The 21,784-nt window shown below is 42.4% G+C and overlaps 2 protein-coding genes across 2 annotated transcripts in view; one reads left to right on the top strand and one right to left on the bottom strand.

Moving 5' to 3' along the window:
• Positions 1-13,426, top strand: part of GLP1R (glucagon like peptide 1 receptor) — an 88,704-nt gene extending 75,278 nt beyond the window's left edge. Inside the window, exons 9-13 of the mRNA XM_027641597.1 lie at positions 1,510-1,579; positions 2,270-2,358; positions 6,512-6,650; positions 7,535-7,576; positions 12,594-13,426. Coding sequence (XP_027497398.1) covers positions 1,510-1,579; positions 2,270-2,358; positions 6,512-6,650; positions 7,535-7,576; positions 12,594-12,761 — 508 coding nt within the window. The 3' untranslated portion in view covers positions 12,762-13,426. The remainder of the gene's footprint in view (positions 1-1,509; positions 1,580-2,269; positions 2,359-6,511; positions 6,651-7,534; positions 7,577-12,593) is intronic.
• Positions 13,427-17,655: 4,229 nt separating this feature from the next.
• SAYSD1 (SAYSVFN motif domain containing 1) lies at positions 17,656-19,039 on the bottom strand. The gene is made up of 2 exons (XM_027641741.1): positions 18,772-19,039; positions 17,656-18,693 (listed from the first exon to the last, which is right to left on the bottom strand). The coding sequence occupies exons 1-2, from the start codon at positions 18,928-18,930 to the stop codon at positions 18,400-18,402; spliced, it is 453 nt and encodes a 150-aa protein (XP_027497542.1). The 5' UTR covers positions 18,931-19,039; the 3' UTR covers positions 17,656-18,399.
• Positions 19,040-21,784: the final 2,745 nt, after the last annotated feature.

The raw sequence follows: 21,784 nt of genomic DNA, 5'->3' as shown, positions 1-21,784 counted from the left end.
CAGATTCCAGCTCAGGTATGCTGACTGCACACAGTCTGTACACCTGTTTTCTCCAATATCTAAAATACGATTGAGCTGTAGGTTGTAGAGCTGGTGGTGGCAATAATACACTTGTTATACGCGTTAAACTGAAATGGAAAGAAAAATGAAATCCTGGGACCTTCTCGGACTTGCATTACCTGCAAGGGAATGTGGAATTGCCACAGCCAAGCTGGTACGCTTTCCTCTCTAGTCTGTGGGCACATGTGGCCATGTGGTTGTAGCATGGATTGCTCCCACATACTGCATGGTTTGCTCTTTTTGCTTTCCACTTAGACTGTCCCACTTCAAGGCTGGGAGGGTTTCATCTCCACCACCATCACCCAAGCTGAAGTTTCCTAGGTCTGTTAAGAAATCTTAAGGAAAATTTTGCATATGTATCTTTTGATGAGAGATGAAGCTTGGAGAGGAAGAGAAACTTGTTTTGTGAAGGAACCTATGTTTTCTGTAGTGCTGTTTTCTAGTTTGTGTTTCACAGCCTGTGTAGCTCAGAAACTTGCTTACTTTACTGGTGACTGTTGCTTTTGAGTAATGCTGAGCCATATGGCAGGAATGCTGTCATTGCAGAAACAAGTGAGCACTGCCCTAGCACCTGGGCCACCATTGTGCACAGACATGGCCCATCAGACAGTTGGTGGTGGTCGCTGGCTGTGGCCAGAGCAGAACCAAAAAGGACTAGATGTACAAACCCCTCCAAGTAAGGTTCACTTCAAACCAGCAATCCCGAACTGTGGCTGTCAGGCATCACTTTTCTTGTCATTGTTCTCCAATATTGCACAAGGAGACAGGAATTTAAAAAGCTAAAATGAGACTCATGGGAGAAATTAAGGATTATATTGCCTGCAGCATGCTGCTTACTTGGCAGAGGGCTCAGGTCAACAAAAAGTTAGGAACTATTACTCCCATCTTTGATTTTACTTGTTTATAATTTTTAAAACTCCCTTTGGGCCAGAAACACTGTGCATATGCACTGAATGAACTGGAGTTTGCTGCCTCAGTTGCTTTCTCTGGGCTGAAATTAGTAGGTCCTTTATGAAAATAAGGACAAATAAAAGTAGTGCAGAAAGAGGAGGCTAGGAACCACATAGGAAAGATCTGACTCAAACAGACCCCCCTCCTCCCGCTTCTCCTTTCAGCCACATGACAAATTTGACCTTGGTTTTAATGGAATAAATCTTCACGATTAATGGATGATAATTTATAGCAAATTGTGGAGGAGAGCTAGCCATTAGTGGGCAAGAAAGGCCAGTGAGTAGTATCCAGTTGGTTTATGATAGCTTCAATAGTACAAAGCATTCAGTGTTTCTGAGAAGCAATTGCCTCTGTTTCCATGTCAGCATGATGTACTTTCCTAGTATCTAGTCCTTAATATTGTTTTCCATCTGCATTGCTGTGACAGAATGAAAAGCAGGAGATTTTAGTAATGTACTGAAACTTTTCCTTCTTGTCTCCTTTTTGTCATCTTCCTAGTTGCTGGACTAGAAACTATAACATGAATTACTGGTTGATCATCAGACTGCCCATTCTCATTGCCATTGGGGTGAGTATGAAGCATATGCTGCGAGCTGGCAGATTTCTATGAGAACAGGACATGACATAGTACAAAGATGCACACATGGCCCTTGTGCATGTCCAAAGGCTAATAACCTTTGAGGCTATTGTCATTTTCATTCAGAAATGTGATTTTATGAAACCAAATTGGTTTCTATCACTGGAATTCCAGACTAGCCTTTTGTTTGTTTAATTTGGCCACATGCTGTCATGTTGTAGTGGCAGGAAATGATAACAAAACAGCATGCTGCAGCAATCCGGTTAATTCCCCAGTGAACAGAAAGCTATGGCAGGTAGTACAGGGAGGGTGGAGACAGTATTTTAGGTACTGGACTGCAAAAGAGCCACAAATGTGTGGTATTGTGTAGAAATGCCATGTTCTGCAGCCACAATACTGTGTCACATTTTCATAGTGTCTCACTTCCCAGAGAGTAGGTAGGCTTCCCTGCTTTGTTTAATGAAGCGCCTGTGTTTTCAAAGACGACTTGTGCATTCATAATATGCATTTAGAGCACAACTCCTTAGCAAGGAGTTGAGTTACGTAGCAAATTCTGCAGCTGCAGAGTAGCAGAATGCAGAGACCTATGTGTGCATACACAAACCAGCTTTCTTGAGTACGTGTTTATTGATGGTGATGATGATGATGACGACAATATAAATCCTTCTTTCATTTCTCCAGGTAAATTTCCTCATCTTTATCAGAGTTATATGCATCATCATCTCCAAACTACAGGCTAATTTGATGTGCAAAACTGACATAAAATGCAGGTATGTCTTATGGTGGTCTGGCACTTTCCATGCCCATCAAAATAGAAGTAGACAAGAAGGTACACGACATGACTGGATTGACAAAGGGTTAAAAATCACAGCCCTTGAGTAATGCACAGATGTGGTGTCACACATTGGTATAGCTGCTTAGTCAGTCCCCAGAAAAGCCTCAGTGAAGCCAGGGCAGGTATTATACTTGTGTTACAGATAAACAAAGGCTTGATGTCTGTCACTTTACAGTCTTCCATTAGACTGGATGAATGTTAATTAAACAGATATTTTTAAAATACATGCAGCACATGCAAGTACTAGATTTTAAAGTCATCGAAAGTGTCCAGAGAAGGGCAACAAAACTGGTGCAAGGGTTGGTAGGAATGTCCTGTACGGAGTGGCTGAGAACTTTTGACTTGTCATTGGTCTCTACAGCTCCCTGAGGAGGGAATGTGGAGAGGGTGGAACTGAGCTCTTCTCCCTGGTATCCAGTGATAGGATGTATAAGAATGGTTTGAAGCTGCACCAGGGGAGGTATAAACTGGACATTAGGAAGCATTTCCTTACAGCAAGGGTGGTCAAACACTGGAACAGGCTTCCTAGAGAGGTGGTCGATATACATGACTGTCACTGTTTAAGGGGCATTTGCACAATGCCCTTAGTAACATGCTTTACATTTTGAACAGCCCTGAAGTAGTTAGACATTTGGACTACTTGGTCATTGTAGGTTTCTCCCAAAGAAAATATCCTATCCTATTCAATTTTGAAAAAAAAATAAAAAAAGAGTGCTGGAAATAAAAGGTTTCACTTTGAGAAAGGTAAGATGGGTCATTTTGAGTTTTGCTCCTTGTTCTTCATGCCAGTTGTTATTGGGACAAACTTTCAATCTTGAATGCATGAGATGTTTCAAGAGAAATGTTAGGGTTATCACAGAAATGTTTTTGTTTTTCAAGCTTCACCCTATCTGTGTCTCTATTCTTCCTGTTATTTAATCACCTTGCTAAGATTCATGGTTGCATCCTTCATTTCTGCATCTTGAAGAATACTTTTGTATTGCAGTCTGAAAAACAATGTAGGAATAACAGCTTAGCTATTGAATTTTCCAGTGTGGAGCTACATGCTGTGGCAGCTGGACTGCTACTGGTGCTGGACTTAGTGACTTTGAAATTGGGTATTTCAGTGCTGCAGCCGTCTAAGCTAGACAAAGCATGTATTTTGGTACATTCTCATCACAGTATAGAGTTGCTTTGTATGTTACCTACCTGCTTGACCTCACATGAAATTTTAGAAATCCTAATGCATCTTTAGAACTCAAAGCAGAGAAAACGACTTGTTTTAATGAGCTTTGTTTTCAAGCCTCCTTTTTTTTCTTTTTTTTTTTTTATTTGAATATATGTGGGTTTTATTTGCCAGGATAAAATTTGTGGTGATGTAAGGGGGGGATTTTCCAGTCCTTGTGGCTTGAATCCATTTAAAAGTCTGACTGTAAATTTACCCTGTCAAGGGAGAAAGCCTTTGCCCTCATGACTTGTGCGAGTGGCAGGAAGGTTTGATGCAGGTGAGCCATCATCTCAGAGGTGCATGTTCATACATGTCTTCATTTTACGTGTTCAAAAATCTTCTGTGCGAACAGAAGGGTTTTATCAGGAAGGAATTTATCCAGCAACAGAGCCTTCTTCTTCATTCTTGAAGACTCTAGATTTGGTGGCCTGTCTGGAGGTCGGTGGTTGTAAGTAGAAGTTTTGGAGAAGTCTTTTACTGAAAAGAGTTCAGTGTGCCTCTGATGATAACAAGAGCAGTAATCAGAGATTCCTGTATCAGACTTCTTTTCCCCCTTCTCTTCCACTCAATCACTGGAAGAGATGTTGGGCAGAGGAAAGACAGAACTGCTGTGCTGGAATGGGTTATTTTAAACAAGGACTAGTCTAGGTGCCCTAGAAGGTCACTAGTTTTGATATGTATAGAAAGGAGAAAAATGTTTTGCTTTCAGGCCAGTCTGTCTCTCAGCTCTCTCCTGTTGCCCACTTGCCCACAGCAAGCTCACTGTTCAGTATGGCAGCAAACCTGTTTTCTCTACAGAAGGACTGGAGTAGTGGAGGAACTTCTCCCCTTGCTCAGGGGGATTTTGCTTACCCAGGAATCCTTTTCATAGGACTTTGCATGGCTTCCTGTTTAAGGCAGAACTCTCTGGGTATCCCATCTAGAGCAATTAACTTTGATTAAATAAGCAAGGAAATTGCTGTACACCTACACAACTCCTTATTTTTACCCAGGGCCAATTCAGCTTCAGGCTCCCACTTCTCTATCTCAGGCAGGTGATGGTGGAGCACAGCCTTCATTGCAAGGCTTGCTGGTAAGCTGCTTGTTTAAACAGGCTGCCTATCCCCCAAAGCAGTGGTGTGCCTGGGTCTACTAAGAGCTACATTTCTGCTTATCTATATGTGTAAACCTGTTTAATTTCAATAGCTGCTTTGATTCATCCTCCTTTGGTCCTTGTGTATCAGGGACATTGGCAGGCCAGTGGGTGGGCTGGCAGGAACCTTGCACTTGCTTTGTGATAACCTCATGCAGCAGTACAGGATGCACACTTACTGAGGAGAACACTGCTTTACAGAAGACCCAGGGAGGCTGGAGGAAAATAGGTTGAATGTGGTTCAGCAGTGTGCCCTTGTGGCAGTGTAGGGTGACTGCACACTGGGCTGCACAACCAAGGGCAGAGCCAGAAGGTCAAGGGAAGTGACTGATCCCCTCCATTCAGCACTTATGAGACTGCTTCTGGTGTCCACCTTGAGGCTTCCCAGTATAAGAAAGGCAATGTGTCCCTTGCCTCCAGCCTCATGGGTCTTGCATCAATTTTGCACCAAACCAGTTCAGGGGCTGGACCAGGTGACACAGGAGGAGGTGCTGCAAAATGGGTTTATTCAGTCCACAGAACAGAAGAGTAAGCAATGATTTAAGTGCAGTCTTCAGCTAGTGTGGGTTATACAGAAAATGGAGCTGGAGTATTTTCAGAGGGTCACAGTGAAAGGACAAGGGCAGAGGTCACAAGTTATAGCAAGAGAAATTCCAATTGCAGCTCAGGTGAAAATAAATTCACAGTCAGAGTGATCTGATACTGGAAGAGAGGCCCAAAGGGGGTGTGGAGGACCTTGATGATATTCAGAACTTTGCTGGACACAGCCTGGAGTAACCTGCTGTGAACTGGAGTTCAACAAGAGACTTCCAGAGGTTCCTTCCAACCTGAATGATTACATGAATCAGAATAGCAGCCAGTAGCCCACAGGCACACAAGATCTGCTAAGTACTAACAGCCCTGCTAGATGAGTGATTTCTTATCTACTGAGTTGTTGTGAGATCTTGATATGTTCTGTGGCCCAGGAAGCTCCCATGTGATGCTAAGGCATCTTTCATTATCCTGTTGGGTGTTATCTATCAAAAGAGAGTTAAAGATCATTCTTTTGAATTTTTTCTTGTGTTTATATTTCTTGAGCAGTACTCTCTCACATGTGAAAAATGTTTTATTCCAGTTTGGTTTGTCTTCTTTCCTTTGCTAGCTGTGTCTTTGAACTTGCTGTTTAAATCATGGAGCCATCACTCACTTTAACACAGCTTAATTGCTTTGACAAAGTGTTCCACAGTTACAGATAGTTAACAATGAAGATTTAACACATCACAGGGTGGAATAGCAAGCACGCCTCCCTTTGCCAAAATACTTTTAAAATATTCGAATTCTTGATAGATTATTTCTTTCAGGCCATCAACAAAGTAGGTTTTAGTCATCTTTCCCGAATTACAGGTGGAGAAAAAGATACGCAGGAAGACATCACAGGTACAAGAAAGCACATGGCCTCCTTCTGAGTTTGGAAGATTTTCCAGGTTAAATACAGCTGGATACAGAGAGTAGCTCTCACCAAGAAATGGTTTGCAGTGAAGGGGTAGGGGCGGTTAAATCATATGGAAACTTACTAAGGTTATTTTGAGGATTTCTTTTTTTCCTGCTGCCTCTGGTGGAGGACTTTGCATCACAAAGTGGTACAGTGGCTTACCAAAGCTGACAGTGTGTCAGAAGCAGAATGCAGAAACAGTGACTCTCAGTGATCATTTGGATCAACAATGATCTATTCAGTGGCACTGTGTTTTTTTCTTTCTTTGTTGGTCTTAGGCTGGCCAAGTCTACGTTGACTCTGATCCCACTACTGGGGACCCATGAGGTCATCTTTGCCTTTATTACGGATGAGCATGCCAGAGGGATGCTGCGCTTTGTGAAGCTTTTTACTGAACTCTCCTTTGCTTCATTCCAGGTAGCACTCACAGTGTGCACATGTGCATAAGATACTTTTTAGCTGCTATTTGGGGACCTGCTTTCTCTCTAGTTCACTGCATGTTCCCTGTTCCTTATATTTGTTAGTTTAGCACTGAATGTTACAGGATTATGACAGTGAAAGTATAAGGACTAGGTTTTAATAGCCAGCTTAGATGTTAGTGTCACATACTCTTATTTTCAGTGTCTTAAATTTACTGCAGTAAACTGGTATGCCTGTCTATAGGTTAATATTTACTTCCTGTGGTTCACCTCAAGGAAATAACAAAAGTGTCTGTGATTTCATGTGATTGTATAATGGCATTGCTGAAAGCAAATTTTGTGCTTTCTCCAGTGTTTTTGATACTCCTTGGAAAATCTGTGCTGTGAGAGGTCTACAGCTGTAACTGCATGTGAAGAGGATGTAGGCTTATTGTGACTTTTATTTAACTGTTGCCTTAGGTAAAGGCTATTTTGAAAGAGTCTCCTTAAAGAAATCATTAATTATTCCTTTAGTTTCCCTGCACACTCACTAATCCCCTGTTTATCAAGCACAGAGATGTATTTAAGACAACTGTGAATTGCTCACTTATGAAGTGTTTATGACTTGAAACCGGGTAAGGAAAAAGAAGGGGAAAGGAATCATTTAACAAAAATAACAGGTTGAAGAAAACAGTAACTCATTTTTCCTAAGATCATGTGTTTTGAGATATAGTTTGGTCAAACCTCTCCTCTGCCATGAGAGCTCTGCCAAAGACTGTCTCCACCTTTCAGTCTTATCATGGACATGCCAGTGTGGAGCCTCTAGACAGACCTCTGCAGTTTTGTTTGACAAAGCAAGGAAACTGCTCTGCTGACTATTCTTCTGGTTTTTGTTGGTTTCAGGGGCTGATGGTTGCAATTCTTTACTGTTTCATCAATAATGAGGTAAGAGAGACATCATTTGTTCCAATTTGCCTTATCAGCATACACTGTAGGAAAAGGAAATTGAAAATGGTCTTGAACTGCTAAATTGTCCTTTTTCAGAAATTTCACTTTTTTTTACAGATCCTTCCCTGCACAGCTGCGCAGGATAACTCAAGAGACAAATGTTGTTGGAAGGAATTCAGGCAGTATAATTTAGGGTCACTATTTGTAGATGTGGAATCTCACAAATTGTCTTGCTCACAATTGTACAGTTTGTACTGCTGGAATCTTTTTTTAAGAATTATAGCTGCTCTTCTTAATCTGTCTCATGGTGCTTCTTTTTTGCTTGTTTTGGTGAATGTGGGAGTGGAGCCCTTTTTATTCTGTGAACTCAACTCAACTGACTGTTGAAGCTGGAGAATCCTCATGGCTATTGCTGGTATAGTGTGGTTTCATTTGGTTTCCCTGTGGCCCAGCTCTTGAAGACATAATCACTCTCTCATTAAGAAACTGAACTTCACAAAGTGGTGAGCTCTCCCACAGGCCCAGAAGAAATGTATCTTTGGTTTTGAGTAATTGATTGCAAATAACATCTCCTGTGGATTCTGCTGAATCCCAGCCTTGTTGGGTGAAAGGGTATAATTCTGTTTCCATATTGCAGGAATTCCTCATGTTACCTTCTAACTGATTATTATCATGCATTCATTCATTCATTCAGCAGCCAGATTTTCAAGGAAAACAAACACTTCCAATTTGGCAGTACATTATTAAATTAAATGCGCATTAATGTGTTTTACACTCGCACTAAATCTACTTTTAACCATGACATCGTAATTCAAGGTCACCTATTGAGAGACAGGCCTCATCAAGGAATTGGAATTGGTGGAAAAATGTGCTACTTGTGTCATTATGGCCAAGCTGGAGTCAATAGAAAAGCAGCAGGCATCCTGAACTAAGCCTTGCAGGAGAATGTTTACTTTTGTAGCTTGTGAGTAAGATTTTGTTTAAGTAAATCTGTTAGTTGTACTGCTTGTGAAACTCAAAGGTAGGTAGCAGCAGGCTTTATTCAAATATTAATTAGAGAATGTTTGTTTCAAATTCCTTGTACAGCTTTACAGGTGTACTTTAATCGTGAAATGCAGCACTGTCTGATGGTGCATCCTGTATTTCTTTTGATTCACTTTGGCATTTGCTCATACATCCCCTGTGCAGCTGCAGCCAGGCCTCTCCTGAGTAATGTCCAGTAATTTCCTTCACATGATATGAGGGCAAAGTTACATCATAACCCAGACTCTATTATAAACCTGAAACAGGTAGGCTTGTTTCATTTTAGGGGGCTTACTGTGTAATAGCCTATCTATGTTTCTAAGAGATCCTTCAAATCTCTTATTACTATAATTCTCTTGCCTTTGTAATATAGTTCATAAAATCTAACCACAGCGTGCTCAGCTTCACTGACAGACAATCTAGGATGAATTATTCTGCTTGTTCCAGCTCTTGTTAAAAAAAGGGAGTAGGATTTTGTCAAGCCCAGTCATCAGCATCCATAAAATAAATCCATGTAAAGAGTTTGATTAAATAAAGTCTCTTCTACTTTTTTTCTATATGAGAAATTTTTTCCTAAACTAAATGAGAAACTGTTTGTCTTCTGACACACTATATGTGTCCAAAGAATATCCTTGTTTGCAATGTGGTCTATATTTTATTTTTGTCCGTGACTCATTGACTCCTTTTCTTTTTCCTTAACTATACAGAATGAAAGATCTTTGCAAGTCCTAGTGCCCAGATCGAGAGTAGAAATTTAGCTAGAAGTGCTATTGTTATCCTTTTCTAGTATCTACTTCTGAAAAAACACTAGAATATGTTCATATTTAAGTCTTACTTCACCTGAAAGATTCTGGATTTTCTCTGAACTTGTTCTGAAGCCAACAGCAGGGTCTCATGAGATTGCCTGTTAACACCGTTGTTCTTTGCAAAATGAGCTGGGGTTAATATGACCAGTTTTTCTGCAGTTAATACTGCTTTCTATAAGAAATATTTTAAACCACAGAGATGCTGCCTTTTTCCAACAGTTAGTTTAAGATGGTTCAGGTTTAATTCTCTGTAGTCTTGGTTCTCCTTTTTGCCTCTTTCCTGTCACTATGGAAGTACACTTCACTCTCGTCTACTTTAAAGAATCCTGATGCCAGGACTCTTGAATTACTGCCCAATTCTCCCTTTTTCTTGTAATTTCTTTTCATTCTTCATATAGAAAACTCATTAAACTTCCATCAGCTCCATTCCATCCCATTTCAGACCTACTCTCCTTTCACTGTGGTTTGTTGAGATTTTTTTCTTTGCCAGAATTTAACTATTTTGTAATCAGATTCCACATTCATTGCCACACTCTCAACATCTTTCCCCATTAGCTGCATTAAACTCAATCAGCTGGTCTCTATGAGAAGTCTTCTCCACTTTAACCCTCCATCACCATCTTTTTTCAAAGTCTCCTACCTCTTCCCTTTCAAAATACGCTACGTAAACATTTTTCTTCTTCCCCTTTCTCATGTGTCATGGTTTAACCCTGGCAACTAAGCCCACGCAGCCACTCGCTAACTCCCCCTTGGTGGGATGGGGAAGAGAATTGAAAGAGTAAAAGTGAGAAAACTCATGGGTTGAGATAAAGACAGTTTAATGGGTAAAGCAAAAGTTGTGCACGCAAAGCAAAACATGGAATTCATTGACTAATTCCCATTGTCAGGCAGGTGTCCTCCCAACTTCTTGTGCATGCCCAGCCTACTCGATCTCAGGGTGGGATGAGAAGCAGAAAATGCCTTGGCACTGTGTAAGCATTTCTCGGCAATAAAAAAAGCATCTCTGTATTATCAACACTGTTTTCAGCACAAATCCAAAACACAGCCCCATACCAGCTACTATGAAGAAAATTAACCCTACCCAGACAAAATCAGCATATCACGGGAGGTTTGTTCTTGGTTTCCTTTTCCCTGTGGAGCTTATTTCTGTGGAATCTTATTGACACATGGAAGTTACTAGGATAATTATTTTGCTGAAAGATCTGTAGGTCTACTTCTGTGCTAGAGAACTGCCTCTTTGCAAAATAAATCTTAAGCTGTTCTCTTGGTTATACATTCACAGCCATCTAGGCAAAAGCTCAATTCAGCACAGACAGCAGAGCTGCTTCCTATCCTTTTCCTAACCTTTTGAAAGAAAATTTATATTCTGTCATACAGATCCATTCCTAAGATAAATCCTTTCCTACAGTCTTTTATTCCAGTCTTCCATTCACTTTATCTCAATCTTGCAGGCTATTTGTATCATAGCTATAGCCTGTTATGTCCTCCCTTTGACTGACTTGAAGGTACCTATTTCTATTGCTCATTGACTTATTCTGTCAGTCAGTACATTCATGCTTTTGTTCAGGGTTTGCCTGTAAATCTCTACAACAGCTTTTTCCCAGTGCTGCTTGTTGTTTTCCATGCCCACAAAAGATGCCAAGGGGTGGTAATATGGCCAATTCTTCTGCAGACAGTATGGTTCCTGCATTTCTGTCTTTATCTGGCCATTCTCCCTCATTCTTCAATGCCAAGCTATCCCAGACACACTGTCTTTCTCTGGTGTCTTTGTGCACCTTTTAACACAACAACTCCCCGTTACCATGGTACAACGCAAGCTTCCGTCTTAGCATCTTTTCTTCTGACCCATTTGGTTGTGATACTGGAGGGACAGATTCTATTGTCAGAAACACAGAGATGCGGCTGGTTCCCATTGGGACAATATTCAATACAAGGGCTGTAGCCCAGAGCTGATAAGCACTGCTAGAGGTACCCAACAAGGAAAGACAATTAGTTACATAAGGCTTTGCTTCTTTTTTTAGGGCTGCCTCCCAGATTCAGTATTTCACAGGGAACAAGCAGAGGAGACAGACATACAGCAGCTGGTTCCCTAGGAAGTTTCCTTCAGAGTATGAAGGTTTCAGCAGCCCAGGAATGATGACAAGTCTATGCTGAAACTGCTATCAACCTGTTTAGTTTCTTGGTGGTCAGTACCAGACCCTAAAAGGAAACAAAAAGCATCTCTCCAGAGAAGGCTTACTTGAGTGACCCACCTACAGTGAACTTATTTCCAGGCTGAAGTACATGCCATAATGAATTGATTACTGTAGTTGCATTCCTGCCTTCCTATCTAGAGTACTGAGTGTTCAATTTTCTGTCCTCTGCCTTATGTGTTAAAAGCTAATGGAGGTTCTTACTTTGGTCAAGTGGCAAGAACTTTGCCTATGGAACTGGGAGATCTAAATTCTGGTCTTGTGTAGCAGTGAAAAGACCCTGGATAAGCTTCCAAATGAGTACGGAGGTTACACAGTTCAACCCAGAACCTGCAACTAGATCAGTATATTTTGTAGCTTTAAAAAAGAGTTAGTATCTGGAAAAAGATATTGGAATTGCTGTTTGAACAGGGGGAGCAAGTACAGTCTTTAACCTGCTTAATTGTTGTTTTGAATTCTGAATAAATCTTCATTTTTGTATGGAATAAAAAAACTTACATAAATATTCAAAGAACAAAAATAATCTAGGACATAATAATGTTTAAATCAAACCAGAAGTTAGAACAGAACTCTTAAGAATACCTGTGGTGACAGTATTAAGCACAAAGCCAATCTTTTCAGACATTTCATGGCTGATAAGCAAAATCAGCTTAATTGTTAGTATCGGTAGGGCACAGAGTACAATCAGTATTGCAGGTGAATACAATTTAGAGTAAAATAATGAAGCTAAGATTTTCTGGTGCATAAAAGAGCTTTATTTCTACAAGTAAACAGGAATGTCATTATTTCAAATGTGAAATACCCTACAATGGACTAACAAGATAATTGGATAATTTGAAGCAATAATATTGCAGGTTTTAGCTTTTCTCAGCAGTGTGGTATCTTTTTTTTTTTCTCTTTTTTCCCTTGCTCTTTTCTTATGCAAATGGAGTCATTTAAAGAGCGGATTAGCTTTACATTAATTCCTTTTGTTTTCTTCTTTGCTTCTGTTAGGTTCAGATGGAGTTTCGTAAAAGCTGGGAGCGCTGGAGATTAGAACATTTGTATGTCCAGAGAGACAGCAGTATGAAACCTCTGAAATGTCCAGCCAACAGCATCAGTAGCGGAGGCACGGTAGGCAGTAGTGTCTATGCTGCCACTTGTCAGGCCACATTCAGCTGAGATTTCTGCAGGTGAATCAGACTGAGAACAATGAACTGTATGATATTCCTGAAAACCCTTAAATACCCAAGCAAGTGGCTTAAGTATGCCATCTCCAGCAAGAAACTTAAGCATATGCTGCTCATTGCCTGCAGGCTGTTGGACAAAGGTTTCTAGCGAAAGCAATCTGCTAATGTAATCAACACATCAGAGGAAAAATTGATCACGTCTAAAGTAAGTTAAAAGAGTTTCCTCCTATTTGCACACAAGGCCTCCAGGTGTCCAAAACTTAAGCACAGCATTGATCCAGTCTGAAACCACAGGGTCAATGGCTTATTACTGTTGAGTGGGCGAGCTGAGTGATTGACTGATTAAATTACAAGGATACAGAATATGATTATTGCCAAAAAATACATTTAGACTTTTATGGGGACAGGATAAGGTCACCATTTATAGAAAAAAAAAATTTAGTGAGACACAACTCATGTTTTAGGGAAGAACCAGTTTTGTAGTAGGAGTTTCCCAAAGTTAAAGTTGAAAATGTGCTAATCTTTTTTTCTGTGTAGGTGAAGGACAGCATCCTGAAGGTTTATCAATTTACAGCAGGTAGTTTGGTGAACACTTGAACACTTCTGAATGCTCTTTTTAAGCTTCACTTGCAAAAAAAAAAAAAAAAAAAAAAAGAACCAAACTCAGTATCTGTTAGGGGCCTCATCTGCTAGAATTACAGAATTAGGTACACATTATCTCTGTTGACTTGGATGGAAGTGTCCCCTAAATGCACAGCCCTTCCATTATAGATGGGATAATGACTTCTGCTTCGAGAGAATGTTTTCTGTCTAAGCTTTACTCTGTTTCGTGTGGGTGCAAGCACACAGAAGTCAGCTAGTGGCCACTGCTGGTCTTAACACATCTCATGGTATTGAAAAGATTCACTAGTTGGCATTGTGGGCTCACTTTGGTTTCTCCTTCAGCCTTGGTCCTTTTCTCCAGAGACGAGGTACCCGCACTTGAGGGCAGGAAGGCAGCCCTTGCATAGGGCACAGGTTCAGGACCAAGGAGAGCTCCCGCTCAGGTGGGCTGCCATCCTCCTCCAGAATCTGCCTGCTTCCCATGAGTGGGATTCCAAAAAAAAAATCCCCAAACCCACTATCCTGAACTACACGAGCTTTTGTGAGTTTAAAACAGTGAGGGCTTGTGCAGTGACTGTATTTGCACTGCACAGTGTTTCCCTCCCTGATGTTTACAAGAGTTGCTGGGGAAAAACAGAGGTACCTTTACAAGCAGGATGTAATCCATTGCATCACTCAATAGCAAGCTTTACATATCTTTACTCAGCTGTTACTCGGGCTCCCTTTACAACAAAGAGGCCAAATGCCAAAGACTAGTCCTGAGAATCTCCATCTCCCTGTTCAGAGACTTTTTAGTAAGTAACTTGCATGGCATAGCAGTTAAGAAATACTGAGCAGAAATAACACACCACCACCACTACCGCCCTCCAATTTTCAAGTCTCTTTGCACTTGCACTCACAGCCCCCATTACCAAGAAAATGGACTGGATATTTTGGGATGTAATTCAGCATCTTTCCTGCCTGAAGCTAGATTGCTTTCCATGGTATTATTTAATCATTGTATTAGAATCCGAATTGCCAACAGTGTGGATTAGTTTTGCAATCAACAGGTTTGAATTGAATTAAGAGAGGATGTGTTACCTTCTTCTGCTATAATACTTGTAATAGAGCTCCAGGGAGAAAGTGAGACACGTTTGTAGAAATCCACCACAGTTCTCAGGCTGGCTTATATATGTTTAGCATGCTGGCTTCTATGTAGGCCATTCCCAGGCCTTCCCTCCCTAACATCAGTTGCAGAGCTAACTTTGGAATGAAGCACCTCAGGTTCTTCTGTAAATTTAATAACTAGCTTCTGTGTTGTGTGACCGTCAATACAATACTTGACTACCACATGCAGATGTTAACTGCTGTCCTAAAATATAATTAATTAGCTTCCTATACGTAGAGAGTATGCTTGATATTTCTATCTACCATGTACTCTGATGTGCTTTGAACAGGAAAAAAATGATAGTCACTGGTAGGTGAAAAGGCAGCGTGATGACAGATGAAATTTGCAGCTGTAGGATAATGCACTCTGGAGGGAATAATTTCACTCATTAATATTCAAGAGTGGATACTAGTTTTCCAGGGCCCTGCTTAGTTGCGTGCAAACCTGGGAAAAAAAGTTTCTGCTGCTTGCGCAGCTGTTAGCAAGATGATAATTTTGTTATGACAACAGGAAGTTACAGAAGTGTTTTAAGTCACTACTGTGCTGGGAAAAAACATGTATGTAACAAATGAAAGATGCAAGTCATAGGAATAGAGAGCATTTCCATGTGTGGTAACAAACCTGTACTTAGTTGCTGTCACAAGGTTCTTTCAACAGCTTGACATGCTTTTGAGTTAGTAGGCTCTTCTTGTCCCTCCTAGTCATTTGAGAAGTGAGGGCTTTGGGCCCACAAGAATAGCTCCAGCACCAGATGTCAAACTTACCTTGGTAACTTTTGCCTTGTTAGAATACAAGAGAAAAATTAGGTAACAAAGTGAGGTCTTAGCCAAGCAGAGGGTTGTGGAGGAATTTTTTTTCCTCTCTGATTAAGCTCTCACTTCTTCAAACTTTTTTAAATCCCCTCTAAGAATAACTCAGTGAAAGTTATTACCACTAAAGCAGAATTACAGTATTCATGTATTTAGAGACAGTGCAAGGCCTCAATGCCAATTTCTCCATCATTCTTTATCTACTTCAGTAAAACCTTTTACAAGCCTTTGTTATTCATGTCATCTCTATTTCAAAACGTGTAATGTACATTTATTTGGGTAGCATGAAATAGGCGAACCAACACAAAGCACTGGAACAGATGAACTGTGTCGGTTTTTATTTCTTGTGCCTTCCAGCATTGCTCACTTATTGTGGTAACTTGTTTCATGAAGCATTAAATACAAGAGTCTATAAATCCATCTGGACATAATGCAGCTAGAGTTTATAGCAAGTGAAAACTTTATTTCCAGCATTGCTGCTATGAAGTTTTATAATTTCCCGAATCTTACCTTATATTTAATATTTATTTGCATGTATTTCCTTGTTTTAAAAAACACCCACAGAATCGAACTGTACAGGATGTCAGATTATCAATTCCCCATAAACACTATGCTGATGTTTATTTTTATCATTGTGAATAAAGTTTCAACTCACAAAATTCCATTGTTTACAGGTGTTTTGAGTATCATCTGACTACTTCTTGACCTATAATTAGAATAGTTTTTAAGAATGGACAGGTTCACAGTTCATGGTTCTTCTGAGGAAACAAATATTTATATTTGCTACTCTGTGACCACTACAAAGAGGCCTTTGAACCTGCAGAGCCTATGTTAATCAAAACCAAAATGCATCATCACTAGCGGGGTTCTGCAGGGCTCCATCTTAGGCCCTGTCCTCTTCAGCCTCTTCATAAATGACTTGGACACAGGACTGGAAGGGACATTAAGCAATTTTGCAGATGTCACAAAATGGGAGGAGCTGTTGACTCACTTGAAGGCAAGGAGGCCCTGCAGAGAGGCCTTGACAAATTAGAGGACTGGGCAATCACCAACTGTATGAAGTTTAACAAAGGGAAGTGCCAGATTCTGCACCTGGGATGGGGCAACCTCGGATGTACGTACAGACTGGGGAATGAGATGCTGGAAAACAGTGCCATGGAAAGGAACCTGGGGGTCCTGGTTCATGGCAAGTTGAATATGAGTCAGCAGCACCTTGGCTGCCAGGAGGGCCAAACGTCCTGGGAAGCATCAGGCAAAGCATCGCCAGCCAGTCAAGGGAGGAGGGGATTGTCCCACTCTGCTCTGCACTGAAGCAGCCTCACCTTGAATACTGTGTGCAGTTTTGGGCACCACAGTATAAGAAAGATATTAAGCTATTAGACAGCGTCCAAAGGAAGGCAGTGAAGATGGTGAAGGACCTTGAGGGGAATCCATGTGAGGAGTGGCTGAGGGCACTTGGTCTGTTCAGCCTGGAGAAGAGACTGAGGAGACACCATTGCAGTTCACAACTTCCTCATGAGGGGAAGAGGAGGGGCAGACACTGATCTCTTCTGTGGTGACCAGTGACAGGACCCGAGGGAAGGGCCTGAAGTTGTGTCAGGGGAGGTGTAGGTTGGATATAAGGTTTTTCACCCAGAGGGTGGTTAGGCACTGGAACAGGCTCCCCAAGGAAGTGGTCACAGCATCAAGCCTGACAGAGTTCAAGTGTTTGGATGATACTTTCAGGGACATGGTGTGACTCTTGGGAATGGTCCTGTGCAGGGCCAGGAGTTGGACTCTGTGATCCTTATGGGTCCCTTCCAACTCACCATACTCTGTGCTTCTGTGATTTGTACAGTCAAGAGGAATGTGCAATAATAGTGAGAACTCTGAGGGATTTTTACCAGAGGATGGTTGATTATGTGCAAATCACAAAATTCTAGGGTTGGCTTTAAATAGCGGCATTTGGAAATTATACAAAAGCCTAAGAAGCTGTGAGAGTGCTGTGGAGAGCTACTGAGAGATGTTTAACTACTGAGTGATGCTTAACAGTGTTAACATATTATGTATGCTTTAATCTATTAATCTCTTTCCAGTCCAGTTAAATTCAAAACACCACTTCCTTTTGTTTCCACAACCAATGATAAAACTTGGGGTAACTCAAGCCTGAACACTGTGTTTAACAGTTAAATTAGACAAGGCATAACAAAGCAGGATTTGAAGGACCAATTTGTGGGTTTTTTTCTCAACTTTGTCCTTAGAGGCACAAGTTCTAGCAGCTGCTCTTCGCTATGACTTAATGATTTCATTGAATCACATAATCGTTAAGGTTGGAAAAGACCTTTAAGATCAAGTGCGACTGTCTACCTAGCACCACCAGAACAATCACCACTAAAACATGTTCTCAAGTGCCACATCCCCCTGTTTTCTGAACACTTCCAGGGATGGTGACTCTACCACTTTGCTGGGCAGATCTGGTTTAATGCAATGATCTGTATATTAAAAATAGTGGTGGATCATACAAGTACACCTGCCAGGCATAAGTATTTTTTTTGCTTATGTTACAAATTATGAGAACTAATATGAAGCAAACAGACTTTGCTTCAGATGTTTGTGTTAGATCAAAGACACGAGTGCAAACTGAAACAGCAGTGTGTTTTAGATAAATGGATAGCACTTCTTCAGGTCTTTTCTTCAGAAAGAGGCTTCCAGCCAGTACTGGGAAGAGCAGCAGTTGGACCATTCTAGTGAAGGTGTAGTCAAAGCTGCGGCAAAACTCCTATGGAGCTGAAATGCACCAGCTGACACGCTGGCAGCCGCAGCTGTGATAAGGCAGTGCCTCTCGGGGCCGCCCGACAGCGGCCGCAACAGCTGCCCGGCGCCCAGGAAACCAGACCAGAGCGCGGGCTTTGCTACGGCTTTATTCGGGACCGGACGGCACCGGGGGACTCGGGGCCAGCAGTAAGGCTCAAGAAGGCGTTTTGCATAGAAACAACCCCCGTCTCCTCCCCCGTCGGCCCTTCCTCGGTTCCTTGGGACGGCAGCGGCGGCGGGGCCGGCCCAGCACAGCGGCTGTCCCCGCCGGGCCTCCGCTACCTGCCCGCGGCGGGCCGGTAGTGCAGCTCCCGCTCCAGCTGCTCGGCCGTCAGCGTGCCGGCGATGGCGGCGCAGCCGGGGTTGAACACGGAGTAGGCGCTGAGCTCGCCGGGCCGCCGCTCGGCGGGGCCGCGGGTGCCGGCGTACATCCAGTAGAGCAAGGAGAGGACGAAGTAGGGCAGCCCCAGCTCCAGCTCCGCGAACAGCGCCAGCAGCACGGCCCAGAGAAGCACCTTCAGCAGCAGCGGGCGCGCCCACACCGGAGCCGCCGGCGCCGGGGCGGGATGCACCTGCGGAAGCGGCAGCGAGACGCGGCGTCAGGCACCGACGGGCCGCCGCATCCCCGACCCGCCCGCCTCGGCGCTCACCTGAGCGGCGCCGCCGCCCGGGCCCACTGCGGCCCGCGGTCCCTCGGCGGGCTCCGGAGCCGCGGACACTCCCGGCGGGTCCGTGGGACGCGGAGCGGCCGCAGCGCTACCGCGGGCGGCGCGAAACTCGGCCAGGCGCCGCTCCACGGCCGCCGACATGGCCGAGCCGCGCCTGCGCCAGGGCCGTGACGGCTCCGTGAGGAGGCGGGGCCGGTGGAAACAGAAAAAAACGGAGAAGGGGAAGAGCTGGATTCCCTACTGTAGGGAGCCACAGGCAGCCACAAGCAGCGAGCTGGTGCTCGCGTCGCTGCCCTGTGTGGATAGCAGAGCCGGCCAACCGGCTCTGGTGAAAAGCTGTAGTTCACCAGAGGCCTCCTCTTGTGTTTTGTTTTCACAGAATCAGAATCTATCAGGTTGGAAGAGACCTCGAGTCCAACCCATGACGGAACACCACCATGTCAATTAAACCATGGCACTAAGTGCCATGTCCAGTCTTTCCTTAAGCACCTCCAGGGACAGTGACTCCACCACCTTCCTGGGCAGTCCATTCCAATATCTGATCACCTTTTTTTGTGAACAAATTCCTTCTAATGTCCAATCTGAACCTCCTCTGGCATAGCTTGGGACTGTGTCCTCTTGTCCTTTTCACTAATTGCCTCGGAGAAGAGGCCTACTCCCATCTGGCTACAACTTCCGTTCAAGGAGTTGCAGACAGTGATAAGGTCTCCCCTGAGCCTCCTCCAGGCTCAACAACCTTAGTGACCAGTGTTGGCACCAAAATGAAGAGGGGAAGGAGACAATAAAGTGTGGGGAGACCAAATCCTGGGGAAGGTGAATGAAGTGTTCACAGCCAGGCTGACCAGCAACATTTGCATCGGGCATTTGAGCCGACGTTTTAGAAGAGTGTTGAGCAGCCCAGGCTGGGGCAGTGTGGAGGAGGAGGAGGAGGAGAAGGAGAAGGAGAGCACCGCCATGGCCATGGCCACTCACCATGTGAGGAACCAGGGCTCGCCGTGTGCCACCCGCTGCTGGCCATGGAGAAAAGCGTGTGGTGAGCTCCCTCCAACATAGGCCCATAGGCCTTGCCAGCATCCATCTCACCTCTCTTTAAATAAAAAACTAAGATTGGGAAAACCAGCTCTATCACATCACATTTTGGCTATCAGCACTGCCGAGAAATGAAAATTTATTTACAGGATCTGTCTCCTAGCCTCAGGAGTAAAATATTTATCACTCTCCAGCAGTAATAGTCAGCAGTGAGACATCATTTCATCCTGCAGTGCTGTTTCCAGTTACTTATAGCCTTCTCAGAAGTGACCTTTGGGGCTGAATGTCTCATGCATGTGTCAGCTCAGAAGTGATTATGAGAAGTCTAATAAAAATCAATTTGGGTGTTCTTAAGTTATCTTAATGTGGAAAAAATTGTGTTTTTTCCCAGCTAAATCATTTTTCAAATGCCTATTTTATGCTTGGTTACAAAATTATTTTCTTTTAACCTTCTGACTTTACAAAAAGTGCTGCAATGAATAACATTTTTCTCTTTATTTGTGGAAATTTGATTTTGAAATAACAGTCAAAAATGTTTTAAGATAGCCTGCACAGGGCATCATTTTAATTTGATTTTTTTTTCTTCCTCTTGTTCTACTGTTCATTGGAATAGCTCCTTGTTCTGTGTACATGATTAGTCACACTAGTACCTGAGCTTAATACCTCCTTTGCAAGCTGCACCCAGTGATTCCCATGCTGTTAAATTTAATTCAAAATTTTCTGGTTTTACTATGTATTTGCTATTATGCATCCAAATAGCTATTTTATGGCTATGTTGAGCTACCTATATTGCCATGTATTGTTAGGAAACACATAGAATAGTGCCATGAATCAGGCCTTTGAGGCCTAAGAGCACTCCACTATCCTCAACTGTAAATGAGGGTTTCACTGCAGACAAATACCTGTACAAATTTGTACTCATAAAGTCTTAAATTACTTCAATATATCTTGTTTTAAACAAACAGCTTAATTGAATAGATAGTTTTGTTTGTTTGTTTAACAAACCATATGGACAATTTGTTTCCTACTCCAGTGCCTACAAAGATCCTTGGCAGTTCACCAGTCCTAATCTTTGGATCCTCAGCCTGTGATTGGGAGTGCAGAGGGGACATGGAGAGGCTGAAGAACACTTCTGTGGGACTTGAATCACTTCATGTCTTTCTCACTATTTATGAGAGAAACAAATTGAATATAGTGAGTCTGTAGGTCTGAGACTGAGCCAACGGGTTCTCCCCTTTGGTGCAGCCAATGATTAATTGATAAATCTCTAAACCTGCATTCTTGATAACAAAAATCCTGAAACTACCTATCAACTTTTAGGAGGCAGCATTTAAGATCACTTAAAAAACTTAGGATTTTTTTTTCATTTGTTTTGTAATAGATCGTACTACATAAAAGCTCACGTGTATTTCTCTCTGCCTAGAAGAAAACCTTTGCTCTTTATAAATTTCCACTTGAGGAATTTTGAAACCTTTTCCCTTATCCCAGCTATGAACTTTTCATTATATTTTAGTATTTATGATACAGAAGAATTATTGCATTCTACTCTCAGCCAATTATCACCAGCTAAGGGACTAATGTTCCAAGCCATTAGGAACTTTGTCTATGGCACTCTATCAGCAAGTGAACTGAAGGAGGTAAAGTACCTGCTGAAAGAATTGGCAAAACAAGAAAGCTGTCAAAGCCATACCCAAAGTGCAGTCGATTTTATATTTTTGGGGCGGTGACTGCAGAGTTTTTCTTAACTAGTTATCAAGTATCTTTGCTCTTCCATGCCTCTTAAAGAAGAGAACTGAAACTAATTCAATGAGGTATTTTTATATGACAAATAGCATTAGAGCTGTTTGTAGCAAAATATCAATTCAGCTGAGTTAACCTAAGCATTGATAGCAACATTCAGATCCTGTGGCACCCTTTGCATGTACCACATCAGCAGCCTGTCACCATGTCTTAGTGTCAGCCACCT

The sequence above is a fragment of the Corapipo altera genome, unplaced genomic scaffold, assembly GCF_003945725.1.
Source record: "Corapipo altera isolate COAL_440 unplaced genomic scaffold, ASM394572v1 48b, whole genome shotgun sequence".
Taxonomy (NCBI): Eukaryota; Metazoa; Chordata; class Aves; order Passeriformes; family Pipridae; genus Corapipo; species Corapipo altera.
The sequence above is the reverse complement of the archived record's forward strand: the minus strand, read 5'-3'. Positions and strand labels throughout refer to the sequence as shown.

Coding starts and splice junctions, on each gene's coding strand:
- SAYSD1 (XM_027641741.1), bottom strand. CDS start 18,930: ATGTCGGCGGCCGTGGAGCGGCGCCTGGCCGAGTTTCGCGCCGCCCGC. Junction 18,694..18,771: donor CGGGCGGCGGCGCCGCTCAG/GTGAGCGCCGAG, acceptor CCGCTTCCGCAG/GTGCATCCCGCCCCGGCGCC.